At 39.3% G+C, this 15,766-nt stretch overlaps 1 protein-coding gene across 6 annotated transcripts in view; it reads left to right on the top strand.

Annotated features, from left to right (window-relative positions):
* The first annotated feature begins 6,122 nt into the window (after window positions 1-6,122).
* The window catches only part of slit2 (slit homolog 2), a 68,081-nt gene continuing 58,437 nt past the window's right edge, over window positions 6,123-15,766 (top strand). For 5 of the 6 annotated variants that reach the window (XM_084392243.1, XM_084392244.1, XM_084392242.1 and 2 more), the window contains exons 1-4: window positions 6,549-7,387; window positions 8,360-8,431; window positions 10,130-10,201; window positions 15,149-15,220. In XM_084392243.1, coding sequence (XP_084248369.1) covers window positions 7,230-7,387; window positions 8,360-8,431; window positions 10,130-10,201; window positions 15,149-15,220 — 374 coding nt within the window. In that variant the 5' untranslated portion in view covers window positions 6,549-7,229. Of the gene's footprint in view, window positions 7,388-8,359; window positions 8,432-10,129; window positions 10,202-15,148; window positions 15,221-15,766 lie in introns of all 6 variants that reach the window. The other variant, XM_084392245.1, reaches the window with a different exon arrangement.

The following is a 15,766-nucleotide window of genomic DNA, read 5'->3' as shown; positions in this document are numbered from 1 at the left end:
GCTGGCGCTGAGCCAGAGTCAGACGCGTTCAGCGCTGTCATCACAACTAAGCAGTTTTTTCAACTTCATAATGTTTATTTTTGGTTTCAGATATTTAAATACACATAAGCACGAGTAAAACAATACATTTGGAGTTTGTAAAACACACTGATGTCTGTGAAGCAGCAACAATCTATTCAAATATAATTTGCCGACATGTGTTATTCATATTAGACAAACATAGTGCAAGACAAGGAACTATAAAGTTTACTCTATTCTTCTCAGTTCACGGGCCACTTTTTTGCATTTATTTCGGGAGAAACTGATGAATTTACGTGCTGTAAATCCGACTGACAGGACAACATTGCAGCGCCCATCTCATGTTATTATAGATCAAGATTATTTATAAAGGTTTTTAAACGAGCCCAGAGTCGGACGCGTTCAGCGCTGTCATCACAACTAAGCAGTTTTTCAACTTCATAATGTTTATTTTTGGTTTCAGATATTTAAATACATAAGCACGAGTAAAACAATACATTTGGAGTTTGTAAAACACACTGATGTCTGTGGAAGCAGCAATAATATCTATTCAAATATAATTTCCCGACATGTGTTATTCATATTAGACAAACATAGTGCAAGAGTCAAGAAGGAACTATAAAGTTTACTCTATTCTTCTCAGTTTACCGGCCACTTTCTTGCATTTATTTCGGGAGAAACTGATGAATTCACGTGCTGTAAATCCGACGGACAACATTGCAGCGCCCATAACGTTATTATAGATCAAGATTATTTATAAAGGTTTTTAAACAACACACTCACTTACACGTATGTGAGAATCGGAATATCAGATACTTAGGCTAGTTGATGACATGGTAAGCAAGTTTGTGAATATTTTGAATAAAAAAGGAAAAGCGAAATAAAAGCGACACATCTGTCATACAGTATTATTGTGGCTGCAGTGTATCGCGTGACGCGTCGCCATGGAAACATTAACATGGAAACGTTCGCCTTGAAAAAACTCACTTTCTCGTGGCCACGAGTTAGTATCTTGAGGCCACGAGTTACTATCTTGAGGCCACGAGTTAGTATCTTGAGGCCACAAGTTACTATCTTGAGGCCACGAGATATACTATCTTGAGGCCACGAGTTACTATCTTGAGGCCACGAGTTAGTATCTTGAGGCCACGAGTTACTATCTTGAGGCCACGAGTTACTATCTTGAGGCCACAAGATAGTTATAATAATTTTTTTTTGCCAAAGTGGGACTAGGGGGGCTCCGTACCAACATGAATACAAATATTATATTTCTGAGAACGTGGCATGCATTTTCAACTAGATTTTAAACGATTTTATTATTGTTTTATTTATCATTGGCCATAAAACATCAACAATTGATGCTGGTATATAGCACAGTTGCTGGAATACAATTTAAATCAGATTTGCTTCAGTTATTGTTTGAATTATTTTTATTTTGAATTAACAGATGCCCTTTAGGACACAATAAAAGTGTAAAAGAATATTTATATTGATCTGCCGAAAAACCATGACAAGTGCCATTTAAGACCAAATTAAATTTATCTTATGCAGTAGGCTTGGTCATACAGCTAAGACTCGGGGTACATGGCAGATGTTCGTAAGGAACGTTTAGTACTTTACCATGTGGTCTGGTTTATAGACTCACACTCACAGAGAGGGATGGTGTGCAGACTAACGTCCATCTGGAAATGTGTTTACTGCAGTCTAAACAACTGTAAATTACAACAAACACAGGCTGTAAACTCAATCACGGTTACTTGGTTGCTTACACTTCCTCTTCCATCCCTCTAGCACACACATAAGTGCTCACTACCACATTTCTAGTGTTCATTGATAATTATAGCAGATTCACCTGTCATCATACCTGTCATTGTGTTTAACTGAGCTAAAATATCACACTACATCAAATTACTAAATACACTTCAGTAAGCTTGCTCTACTCATCTATTTACTTTGGTACCTCACATTACTTAATATCTCTCAGACTGCTTTGTGATACTTCACCTGACCTGCAGAAGCTAGCACAGATTTGTGTCATGTTTTTACTCTTTCAGATGGAGTTTTACACAGATACTTTCTGACTGATCACAAATTTAGTTGTTTCCACATTTGTTTCTGGTGTTGTCCTGTTGGTATTTTCCATCTTCTTCGAATAGTTCACATGTGCATGGGAAGATTAAACACACAAGGCTATACGATTGAGAGTGTATAATGGTTTCTTTTTGGCAAGAGGTTGCAGCAAGGATGAAGTAAAGGCTGGATTTAACAGTTTTTTAACAGATTTGAATGAACACGAAATCAAAATAACACTCTCAGAATGCAGCAAACAGAACAACCAATATATACGGACAGGGTTTGAAATTAACTTTTTCACTCACCAGCCAATTTGGCTACAATATTTTTTAGTTACCGGCCATTCAGAACTTCTACTAGCCAAAAATAATAACATTATTAAATAAATCAGATTAACTACGTCACAGCTATATATATATATATACATATACACTCACCTAAAGGATTATTAGGAACACCTGTTCAATTTCTCATTAATGCAATTATCTAATCAACCAATCACATGGCAGTTGCTTCAATGCATTTAGGGGTGTGGTCCTGGTCAAGACAATCTCCTGAACTCCAAAGTGAATGTCAGAATGGGAAAGAAAGGTGATTTAAGCAATTTTGAGCGTGGCATGGTTGGTGCCAGACGGGCCGGTCTGAGTATTTCACAGTCTGCTCAGTTACTGGGATTTTCACGCACAACCATTTATAGGGTTTACAAAGAATGGTGTGAAAAGGGAAAAACATCCAGTATGCGGCAGTACTGTGGGCGAAAATGCCTTGTTGATGCTAGAAGTCAGAGCAGAATGGGCCGACTGATTCAAGCTGATAGAAGAGCAACTTTGACTGAAATAACCACTCGTTACAACCGAGGTATGCAGCAAAGCATTTGTGAAGCCACAACACGCACAACCTTGAGGCGGATGGGCTACAACAGCAGAAGACCCCACCGGGTACCACTCATCTCCACTACAAATAGGAAAAAGAGGCTACAATTTGCACAAGCTCACCAAAATTGGACAGTTGAAGACTGGAAAAATGTTGCCTGGTCTGATGAGTCTCGATTTCTGTTGAGACAATCAGATGGTAGAGTCAGAATTTGGCGTAAACAGAATGAGAACATGGATCCATCATGCCTTGTTATCACTGTGCAGGCTGGTGGTGGTGGTGTAATGGTGTGAGGGATGTTTTCTTGGCACACTTTAGGCCCCTTAGTGCCAATTGGGCATTGTTTCTGACCATGTCCATCCCTTTATGACCACCATGTACCCATCCTCTGATGGCTACTTCCAGCAGGATAATGCACCATGTCACAAAGCTCGAATCATTTCAAATTGGTTTATTGAACATGACAATGAGTTCACTGTACTAAAATGGCCCCCACAGTCACCAGATCTCAACCCAATAGAGCATCTTTGGGATGTGGTGGAATGGGAGCTTCGTGCCCTGGATGTGCATCCCACAAATCTCCATCAACTGCAAGATGCTATCCTATCAATATGGGCCAACATTTCTAAAGAATGCTTTCAGCACCTTGTTGAATCAATGCCACGTAGAATTAAGGCAGTTCTGAAGGCGAAAGGGGGTCAAACACAGTATTAGTATGGTGTTCCTAATAATCCTTTAGGTGAGTGTATATGTATTCTAAAATTTGGATTTCATACATTCATTTCTTATTAAAAAAAATCCTGTCATCCAGTCATCTCCTCCCTTCCTCTTTCATCCTCATCACCAAAAATGTATTTTAGGTGGACAGATCAATAGCCTACAGTACAAAGAACATAAAAAAATGTAGGATGTTGGAAAATAGCAATGTCTTTTATGTTAACCAAATCTTCGCTATTCAATGCAAAGGAACAAATGTAGTTATTTGTTGCGTAGTGACGTATGTTCAAGCAAGTCAGATATGCGCAGATTCTGCGCAATACGCAGTAATATATCATGATGACTTACGAGTTGAGTATTTGTGCTAAATCTGCACAGATTTACATGCTTACATGAATTGGCTAGTGATCTGAAAGCATTACCCGCCACAGTTGATTTTTGCCCACATTTCGTGGGTTGGCGGGTGCTAATTTCAAACCCTGTACGGACAAGATTGGATGAAGGACACTTCAAAGTCAGGGCTATATATACAAACGTAGACCAATGAAAGGAAACGAGAAACAGGTGCAGTGCATTAATCAACAAACAATGAATACCCATGGTAACAAATACTAATGCAGAAAAAAGAACAGGGGCCTATCATGAAGCTGGTTTAGGTGGCTAGCCAGGTAGTTTTTGCCAACCCTTGGTTTTAAGCACCATGAAAGTGGTTTGGCTTTTAGCAGTGTTCATCTCCATGGTAACTTGCACTCCCTAGCTAACCTGGTCCCGGGCAGGCTATGTTCTAGGTAAGGGATCAGCAAAGTGTCACATGATTGATGCAATAAAGTCACTCCCCCTATTTCTACTCTAAATTAAAGGTCACTACATAGCAAATGATTTTTAACGACAAAATAGTCTGGCTTTTAACAATGCTTATTTATAATAATAATAATTTTGTATCATTTAGATATTATTTATGTAATTATTATACCCTGAATCCATTAGAAATGTACAATTTTAGTTTATCAATAATTATTAAGCACTTAGTTTAAATGAATATAAATATATAAAGGTAATATAAATAAGCTTTAGAATCAATAGATTCTAGCATCGCCTGTTTCACCTTGGGGGGTCGTCGTGGCTGCCGATGCCTTCGATGTTGTGCAGTTCCATCTACACTCTGTCTGCGCCCAGGGCTCCTTCCTCATCGACAACGTCTTCATCATCCATCCCCATGGTGACTTTGGACTCGGAAACACATTAGGGTTGTTCGACTTCATACAGCGCTGTGCAGACTGATCGGCGGCTGACTTGAAGCAGTGCATGCTGGTTAGAAATTGACGCCACGTGACTGTGACGTATGCCATCAAAGTACCACGAGAGCGATTCGAGAGCAGCCGGAGGACTCAGCCAACGCAGTTTCTCCAGAGCCGCTGCACGAGCTCTGATGATGACACAGCTGTTATACGATTGGCCGGATTCACTGCATGGCAACGATCACGTGTGTTTATTCACACCTTCAGTTCCATTAATGCTCACAAATCTGTTATTTATAACATTAAATCTCTTTTCATATAGTCGCAATGTTATATTGTGTCATGTGATATTGTGCTATATTGTGTCAAAAAACGTAGACCCCACTTCATTGATATAGGCTTATGTTGAACTTTATTCTTGTACAAAAATACGCTGTATTAAGCATAAAGTACTGAATGAAAATGTCTCTGAAACATCTGTGTATTTGACAAATATTGCATTTATTTCACTTCAGTTGTGGTAAAGTATGCAAACACCACGTGAGCAGAAAGTGTCCGACTTTATGTCTCCATTTTTACATTCGCATTTACATGCATTTGGCAGAACATGCAAATGTATGCAATGGTCAAAACATATTTTTAGATAAGTGTGTGTGTGTGTGTGTGTGTGTATGTGTGCGCGTTTAAGCTTCACAGGAGCTGCAGTTGACCCTTGACCTCTCCCTACCCTGCAGGTGCATACTGAGAAGGTGATTGAGGTCATTCCTCTGCGACCATCTTTTGCTTCTGTCTCCCAGGCAAAACTCTCCACCTCTCTCTGGTGTTGGTTCTGTTGTTGTTAAATGGAATCTGGATTCAGATCTGTAGATATTCATCTGTAATCTCCTTAAGCAGCTTTGACTGTTTCAGATGGTTTCAAAACTTTCCCTGCCATTACTAAACAGCTAACCATTCATTTACTTCATTCACAAGCAAAACAGAGTGTGTGCGACGGAGAAACAGATGCTGCCTCACTTGTTAGCTCTCTGTGCGTCACTTGCGCATCGGCTACCGTCTTTAGACTGCTCGGGATACTGTAGCTGTTCATGTCCCTTGAGCGTCAGTGCCGTAGAAGGCAGACGGCTCGGGCTCATGCGACCAGCGGGGTGGATCGAGGGGTGGAGCCGCCCCCGGTGTATATAGAGCAATTCCATGTTAGTCTGAGAGAGAGAGAATCCCCTGTCCGAGAGCCGCACGTCACCTAAAACAACTTTAATCCGAGCGTGAGAACGAAGGAAATCAAAACACAGGAGTTCATTCACTGCACTGGTGCATGCATGGAAATGATTTGATTCACTATTATATTATTTGATGCCTATTTAGACTGCAACTTTATGATTTCAAAGTCGGGATTCTTTTAAAAACACTGTAACCTATTCCTACCTGTTAGATAATGTATTAAATGATTCTTAAAGTCCTATTGACCAAGATGGCTCAGTGCAGTAAACTTGAAGGGCGGGTTTGACGGTCTCCTTGCTAGACTCGGTACCCGTGTTGGATCGAGAAATTGTGTGTGACTCCGTTACAGAGTATTATCGGTGTGCGGGGCTTATTTCCACACTACAGGCGCCGCCTTTGCTCTGAACACACATACACACACGCGCGCTCGCGCCATCAGGTGCCAGAGAGACACAGACTTCCGATTGAGTATTCGAGTAAAGGCAGCTCAGCGAAGATCATCCAGGACTTTACCCGGCACCGAGTTGGATTTATAATGCAGATTTGTCCCTGTGTGACAAGATGATGGATGCATGAGGGCGCGCGAGATCAATACACCTAATTAATCAATACCCTCTAAGCGCACGTGAAGACCAGCTCCGCTGGATGTGTATGACCGCATCTCTATCACCAGGTGGCTTTTCAAGTGCGTGTTTCCAAGCGCGTGTCTGGCGTTATTGTGCGCATAAGGTGTTTTTTGGAGCCACAAAACAAACGCAGAGCGACAATGCGCGTGCGGGATTAGTTTAAACTTTGGTTTGCGGCGGAATCGTCAGGATCTAGACTCTAAACTCGCGTCCCTGTACAGAAGAGACTACGTAGACCCCAGATGGGAGCTGATTTGGATTGAATTGCTATTTATTTCCCTTTGTAAAGAAGAAGGGAAAAACATTCCAGTCGGAGGAGATTACAAGTGCTTTTTTCTCTCTCTCTCAAAGATCATTTGTTGTGACTCCTCTCCTTTTTGGATTTAAAACTCCTGCGCCTGCTTTGGTGCAACTGTTTTGCACCAGGAATTCGTGTGTTTTATCGGAACTTGGGGAAACAGCAGTGATGTTTGTCCTGGAAGCAGTGGTGCTCTGTGCATTGCTCGGCGGGGCTGGGGCTCAGCCGTGCCCGTCTCAGTGCTCCTGCAGCGGGACAGCGGTGGACTGCCACGGGCAGAGTCTGCGGAGCGTGCCGCGGAACATTCCCCGCAACGCAGAGCGACTGTGAGTGCGCCGAAACACGCTATACAATAACACAATTACAATGCCCAGTACTTTACTATAGTAATAACAGTTTACATTTATTTTAAATTTGGTCCACAAAATGATTAAAACGATTTAATTAGGCTATATACGATTTATAATTATTATCTCTTGTAAATTAATTCAACATGCATACAGCACTAATGCACGACCAAATATCATTAATATAGAGGCAACTATTTGTTAATAATACGTAATATATTATTATGTATTCGTGTCTGTCACACATTAAATTGTAGCCTACTGTTGTTAATTCTTTATGTATTATAATAATCCAAACAAATTATATATTAAAATTAGTCTATTACTTACATACTTTTTGAGTCAACAGAACAAAACCAGAGTGTCCTTTTCTATTCACCTCACGCATGTCTCTATCTGTCATTGACTGTCTTTCTGAAGTGGGATCCATTAATTAAACTGGCATGAAGTTTAAACACAACCTGCTCTGCTTTGAGACTGCAAGAGCAGTTGAACCACCAAAAGATTCAGTTAAAATCCTGACTTTTACTTAATAATTAGAATTTCAATCATTCCTGTCTTATGCATTCTTTTTCTCTGTTTAAAAACTACATATGCATTTAGTTGGCTGGGTAACTACCTGTCATATAGAAAAGTAGATTTGAAAGGCTACGTGACACCAACGTTAATTGGTCAGGATTGCTGAACCCAAGACCAGAAGACTAAGAACTCATCCACAGTCTAGCACATATTTCACCAATGATAAAACACATCAAATGATGGTGTATAATGATGATGCAGACAATTTAAGCTATCCAGCATGCTGCTGAACGTGTGAAATTCATTGTAGCCAAGAAAAAAAAATTGTTCATAGCATCATTTACCACTTAATGGCCTAAATTAGACTTCCTAATTAGGCCTCCGTACTTAAGTCATTATTCACAGTTTTACACCCTCTCTTCTTTTCCACAGTGACCTGAATGCAAACAATCTGACTAAAATCACTAAAGCAGATTTCGCGGGACTGAGGCACCTCAGAGTTCTGTAAGTATTGAAGAACTAGTTTTTAGTTTCCTTGGTTTTGTTTAAAAATCATGTTGAAAAAGTGTATTTTGCATGCATAATGTAGATTTTATCTAACAAATAAAGGTGTACGTAAATTTTCTCTTCATCCGGCTCATTTTAAATGCCACTGTCTTAATAATAATGTCAATTAAACTTAAAATTAAATGTATATTTTAGATTTACACCCATTATTTAGTAAACACATTGGTCCACAATGGTCCCATTATTAGATTAATGCCAGTGAACGCATCATTATGCCAAATGCCTTGACTTGTCACAAAACACATTGTTCTGGATTCCGTTGGTGGTTAAACACCTGTAGTATACGCACCCATAGAGAGAACAAGTTTGAACGGTGAAGCTTAACGAGGCAGTGAGCCCATGATTGTCAAAAACACAAAGACAGCATTTATTCTGAAAAATGATTGCGTTATTGGAATGCGAAGTGTCTGTCTATATCTTTCTTTCTATCTTCCTCTCTGTCTCTGTGTGAGGTTGTGACAGAGCGGGAGAATTTGTGAATGTAAATGTGAGTGAGATGGAATGTGTGGGTGTGAATGTATGTGTTAGAGAGAGACATATAGAGAGCTCATGTAAGAACAGGTTTGCCCTCCCACTTGGAGGGTAGTATTTCAGCTGAAGACTTTCTCTCTGTCTTTCTTTCCTGTCCCTCAAAGACACATTCTTTTTTCTTTTCTTTTTTTGAACTCTATCTCTTCCCCTCTCTCTAACTCTTAATTTTCATTGCTCTCTTGCTGGTACATAAGACTGAAATTACCTTTATTATCAAACCTCATAAAACACTGTCAAAACATATTCTGATTTATTGATGCAGAGTGTTTTACTTCAGATTTATGACAGAAATACTTCAACTTAACATCAACTTATGTTAACCGACACTTCAAGACACGTAGACGTAAAACCCTTTTACTTTCACCATGTCTCACACGTTCAGTCAAACATAAAATTGTGACTCGAGCTGTGATTTTTCATGTAAGGTCAATGCAGCTATGTTGGATTTACATCACGGAAGGGTTAAATAATGCATCAGTAAACCTTTGAATGATGTTATAAATTCCCATACTGCAAAGGCGTACATATGAAAGTTCACCTGGGTATCTGTGTTGTTGTAATGTACTTTAAAACGGCAAATTGCAGTAACTGCGCCAAAGCTGGAACTGAGAAAAAAATTGCAGTGTTGTTTGATTGAATGATTTGATATGAATCTTCACACTCTTTTTTTCGTTCTTTTTTTTTCTCTCTAAATCTGAGCGTATTTTAGCCAAACTTGTCTGTCACTGGACAGATCATAGTCTAAGAGACCCGATTTCAGCCAATTTACTCATTTTTGACAGGCGTTTTGCTTTTGTAGGCCAGCATAGCTGAAGGAAATGGTGCCGTTATGTTGTTTTTCAAATCATAGTCTAAGTATAGATGTTGTATTTAGACTGGGGTTGAAAGCTCTTATTTACGGTGGTTTTGTAATGAGAGGTGGGTCTCAGATTGTGAGATATACTGTTAAATGGTGTTTGTGAAAACTATTTGTGGACATTGAAATGTAAAGTGCTCTCTATAAAAGTGCCAAGTATGCACAGACATAACCGTTTTAATCATTGAAATTCATGCAATGAGTGACTTATCTTTATTTCGGTCTCTCTCTTTCTTTTCCTTTCTTAGGCAGCTAATGGAGAACAAGATCAGTTCTATTGAGAGAGGGGCATTTCAGGAGCTGAAAGAGCTGGAAAGACTGTGAGTGACTAACATACACACACACACACACACACACACACACACACACACACACACACACAAGATATGCTGCACAGGCCGGTAGGGCTAAAAGTCAGCTGTGTATTTTTGAGTTAACATTAAAAGTATGACCTACTGAGTACAATTTACTTATAAAATGCCATTACACAATCAAGTGTGTGTTTTTGTACATTAATGGTGGATATTGTATGTTGTGGGCATGTGTGTGTGTTCGCGCATTGTGGTCAGGATTTGATGGAGCAACATTTTTGTCTGACAGCCAACCTAGCCTCAGGGGAACACACACATGCGCAACTAACTCTGGCACACACAGCCCTTTAAGAGAATGACACTGGAAGCTGGAATGGAAACGGGAATTACGCTCTTAAGGAACACCCCCCCCCCCCCACCCATCCCATCCCATCCCATCTTTTCTTTCAAGCTTTTACCCCCCAGCTATTCTCCATTTTCAAATTCATTCTGATGGCCTTTATCTCTTTGTCACAGACTCAGACAAAAATCTAAGTTTTGTCAGTTTCTCAAAGTGGTGCACTTGGTGTACTGCAGATCTCCCTTATTATTATATGAACCAGTATGACAAATTAATAATGAAGAAACGCGGAATAGAATTAGCGTTTTCGTGCCATGAGTTCCCTCAGGAAATTCTAATGTTTTTTTTTTTTTTTAACCAAGCAGATTTCTTTTGATAATTACAATGATGTGGTTAACAGGTTGCTATGGCTGTCCGTTTTGTACGGAACTGACCTTAAGCATTTCATTCCCGAACTAAACCTTAAATTTTGTTTTGTTGGTATAGCTTAATGTATTTAGGTTGGTTCATTGATGTTAAAAAAATTCTTTAACTGAATAAATTCAATGTATGAATTTAGATGTTTCAACATGCAAATGTTTACCGGTAGGTTAACATTTCTTTCAGTGTAGCAACTTGTGCTTTTAAAACACACAATGGTTTTGAAATACATTTTTTGAGGTATAACTGTGTATAAACTATGTTGTATAAAAAAATTCTTGGACCCACTTTATATGAAGTTCCGTTAATTACTATGTACTAACATTTCAATTAATCATTTGATACAATGTACTTGATACATGTGTGCATACATGTTTTACTTTGTACTTATATTTTAAGAAATACCTGCATGTAATTACATCTATAATTACATTGTTGACTCTACTCTTTAAATCATCCTTAAACCTAACCATACCACAAACCTGTCTCTAACCATGACCATATCCCACTATCCCACTATCCCAAGTAGCAGCAAAAATGTTTTGCAATACAACATGAACACAATAAGTACACAGTGCCTAACATTTTTTTATGCAAGTAGATAATAGTTAAAGACACTTAATATAAAGTGGGATCATATGCTCTTTAAATAATGTTCACTACTGATCTTTACTCAGTAACTGCACACTGCACTGCAATTATTTTACTCGTAAATTCTAAAAACCCATTTGAAGTTCCCAACTGAACCCAGGGCGAATTAGCAATTAATAATGGATTGCAATTAATAAAGATTATTGTGCAGTAAAGTAATGCATAATACAATGAATGAAGGCTATGCGGATCCTAAATTCCCCACCAAATCACATTTCTCTCCTGAGAGGAGCTTAAAAACTAATCTATGCTATTGTATGATCATGATTGCTGTCTAGATTCTGATTTTAGAGATCAGTATTTAATTTAAGATGACTGACTGTCAATTACCTTCTCTTAATGGTGACTGGCAGATGTTCAGTTTACATGCACAATCACATTAGAGCTGGCATTTAGAGCTGTGCTGCGTGAGGCTCAGTCAATCACCAGCCCAATGCTATCCTAGTTTTCTGCTAGTCATTACCTTTTAATTTGGTGGGGAAATGTTTAATGACTGCAACCAACCCAGCTGAACCACAAAAGGCTTATGCCAACTAGGCTCTGTGAGAGACATATAATTCACTCACAAGAATGATAACTTTAGTTTTATAAAGGGTTTGTGTTAGCTGCATGTGGTTCTGAATGCTAACTAGCGAAAGGGTCAATGGCATTAACAGAGAATGTGGCTTTGTGCGGTAACATATAGCTCATAAAGCGGAGTGCAGCTAACTGGTAATAGCTTGTAATAATAGCAAACTTTCTTTCGGCATAAATTGTGCAGTGTTGGCATAACTGAAGGGTTAGGCGGGCGAATGGTGGCGATGAATAGCTCTTTATAGTGATAAGTGTAGGGATAGAGGAGCTAGCGGTAGTGTTGAATAGCACAGCTAAAGTCAGTGTGTAAGATCAGTCCCACTGTGCCGGTACAAAAGCAGGAGTCTAATGCTGGAGGGTGACTGCATAGCTGAGAGGATTAGAACGCACAGGCATTATAATGCCCTTACCAAAGGCCCTTCATAAATATGTGTGTGAGAGAGTGTGTGTGTGTATGCGTATTGGGGATGCATATAGGTATTGGGTGTGACGACCTCCTGTAGGGAGGAAAAGTGGAGACTCTGTTCCACGTATGACCCCCCCCCCCCCCCCCCCCCCCCCCCTTCTTGACACACACACATACGCACAAACACCCTTCGTCACGGCTTGCTAGTCATGAGCAATGCAGTCAGGTAAAGTAAGCCTATGGAGAAGGACTTGAGCAAACGAGCAAGATCCTTTTTTCCTGCTTGTTTCTGCAGTTCCTTTTCCTCCAGCCTTTATTTATTTATTTATTTATTTATTTTTATTTACAATCACACACAGTTTTGGGCTAGTTGTTGGTCGTGAGCTAATAGCAGGTAGAATTGCGCACTTAGACAGTTTTTACGTGGCATTTAGGGGTTATCGAAAGAGTATAATAATATTTTTATCTCGATGAACAGTTGTTCAGGAATAACTGTAAAAAATATTGTAAAATTGTATATTGACTCAGAATCAGAATATCCACAACTGATAATTTCACAGAAATGAATCAAAAATCAGATATGAATGTATAGTTTTGCTTGTGGATATCAAGTTAACATGATTCAACTCTGAATAGCTTTCGAAGATTTAATACAACTGATTTGGAAAACTTCGGGAAAGTAAACGATTATTTCATCATCAAAAGCGCTCATTATATCGGCCCGGTAACAGACAATGTTTCCTTCTGGACTGATAAAGACTGTGTACCTATAAGGAAGTTGCACAGATTCAGCCAATCAGATTAATGCTTGCCAAATGAAGACAGTGCTTTCCAGTTTTGTGTGCAATATGCATCAGGCTGTCAGCGTACAGACTGTAGGCAGCCTGTCTGAGCCTACTAATTTATAAACTAAGCCATAAACCTATGTCATGTGCTATACGTGATTGATTGCGGATCATGTCTGTTTTGCGCTACAGTAGCTGTGTGTCTCTTCACACTAACTTTCAATTCATTCTTTCCTCTGTTCAGTCTTGTTGCCTGTTTTTTGGCAAGTCATCTCACTTTATAGCCCTCCTTGGAAATGACTGTGAGTGCATGTCTGTGTGTGTCAGAGTCTGGCTATGTGCATTTCTATCTGTAAGTGTGTTTGTCTGTGCGTACTCATCTATTTTAAGGGTCGATCTTATTCGCTTTAAGCACCGTGTGTCTTTGTGTGTTTCTGCTGCGGGGTCCTCAGGGAAGGCTGTCCTCTGTGCCTGAGTGAAACACGTGGGCATTTCTGGAGTGTGCAGCACTGTGTGCCTCGTTATTATTTCATCATTCATTAAATATTCAAATGGAATGATGTAACCCCAGAAGCTCAACGATGATGTCATCGGCTGCGATGTTTGAGTGTGCAAGTGTTTGCGAGAGTGTGTCAGAGAAAGTGAGGGCATAAAACAGGGAGAGTGAGAGCTTGATGGTTTTGTACTTTGTGGAGGCAGAGTTCACTTTAGAACTTCGGCTTGTTTGATTGATGTGTGGTAAATCTCGCATGCTGACGTAAGAGTACAAAACTTGATTGGGTTTTTGTATTATTTTAACATTCTCCCATTATCAGTAGGCTTCAGAATGTCATTTTAGTAGTTCTCAAAACTCTGATGCTTAATAGGCTGCTCTGAACGATCTGTGTTCTGGTTCTAAAAACATTATTGATTAATCTCAAGCCTCATTAATCTAATGCACAGACAGCATTGGCGCCACTCTTCATTAATATGCGCAGTGAGTATTATATGTGCTGATTGTCATGCATAATGTCTGTTATACATGCACTAGTCGGCAATATCACTCAGTTTATTAATATGCCAGAAAATTTAGAGCAAAAGAGAGTGAGAAATTACTTTTTATCACTGAATTGTCGCTGAAAAAAGCAAATATGCATAATTTTATTTCATGACGTGTGTGCATATGTGTTTGTGTGTGTGTGTATTTGCACTGTAAGTTCTTTCGCTTCACTTTGTGTGAGACGTTCTGTTTGTTTTTCCCACATCTGTTTTTCCGGGCTGTTCTTTGTCTGCGTGTGTTTGCTAGATGCCCCCACACAATGACACTGTCTGCCAGACACACACACACACACACACACACACACGCACACACACAGTCAAGGCTCAAGTTGACGGCTGGCAGGCCCGAATTGAAATATTTTATAACATTAAATGTATAAAGTATTTTTTTGGAGTGCAACACAATCAGTGCATATTTCTGTAAACATTAACCGATGTAGAATATATTCATGATATTTATTGTGTTGTGTTCATATTTTTCTGATGTTTCTGATGTTTTCTGTAGAATGTCACTGGGGTGCATTATTCCAGGTGTTTCAGAACTTGATAAATCCAGTAGGTTTTGCGAGCTGAAATCCACCCATGTTATAGCAGACTTTCTGCAAACAGTTTAAGGTCTGATGCACATCATATACTTTTTCTGGTGCCTCACAGCCATTGAAGTTTGCTCTTCTGAATGTACATAAACTGCACCGCTGTGAGTTTTGTGTATTTCATGTTGCTGCGTGTGTCTATGTTTGCAGGCGTCTCAACAGGAATAATCTTCAGGTTCTTCCGGAGTTGCTGTTTCTGGGCACAACTAAACTCTTCAGACTGTGAGTCCTTTATCGTTTAGCCCCTCTCTTTCCTCTCCCTGTTTTTTTTTCTCACCCCCTTTCTTTCTCTTTGTCTCCTCTTTACAGTTTCTCTCTTCGTTCCTCTTTTGTAGCCTTTTTTTTTCAAAATGGGACTTTTGTCTCTTTTCAAAAGTTTATTAATTAATGTAACTTTTACAAATTTATTAACTTATTTTAGGTGCATTTTCATGAATTCATTTTGCTGTGCTGTAGTTGGATTTGAGATCTTTCCTGCCAAGATGACTTTTTAATACATTTAAATGTTCCTATTTGGTTCTCTACTGTTCCACTTGATTTGAGATTCAGGTTTAATTAATTTTTTAGTACCAAAAGATAGTGACATTAAATTCAGAGGTTAATAACAGCATAAATATAGCAAAATCTTAGGATCTGTGTTCTTAATCTTTCTCATTACCCCCAGACCGGAGTGTATGTGTGTGTACGTGTGTGTGCTTATAATTGAGTTATGCAGGACATCTAGGGATCAGCAGTAAGGGAGGTTCAGACCATGAACAGACTAAATTG

Source organism: Rutilus rutilus (assembly GCF_951802725.1).
Source record: "Rutilus rutilus genome assembly, chromosome: 2".
Taxonomy (NCBI): domain Eukaryota; kingdom Metazoa; phylum Chordata; class Actinopteri; order Cypriniformes; family Leuciscidae; genus Rutilus; species Rutilus rutilus.
The sequence above is the reverse complement of the archived record's forward strand: the minus strand, read 5'-3'. Positions and strand labels throughout refer to the sequence as shown.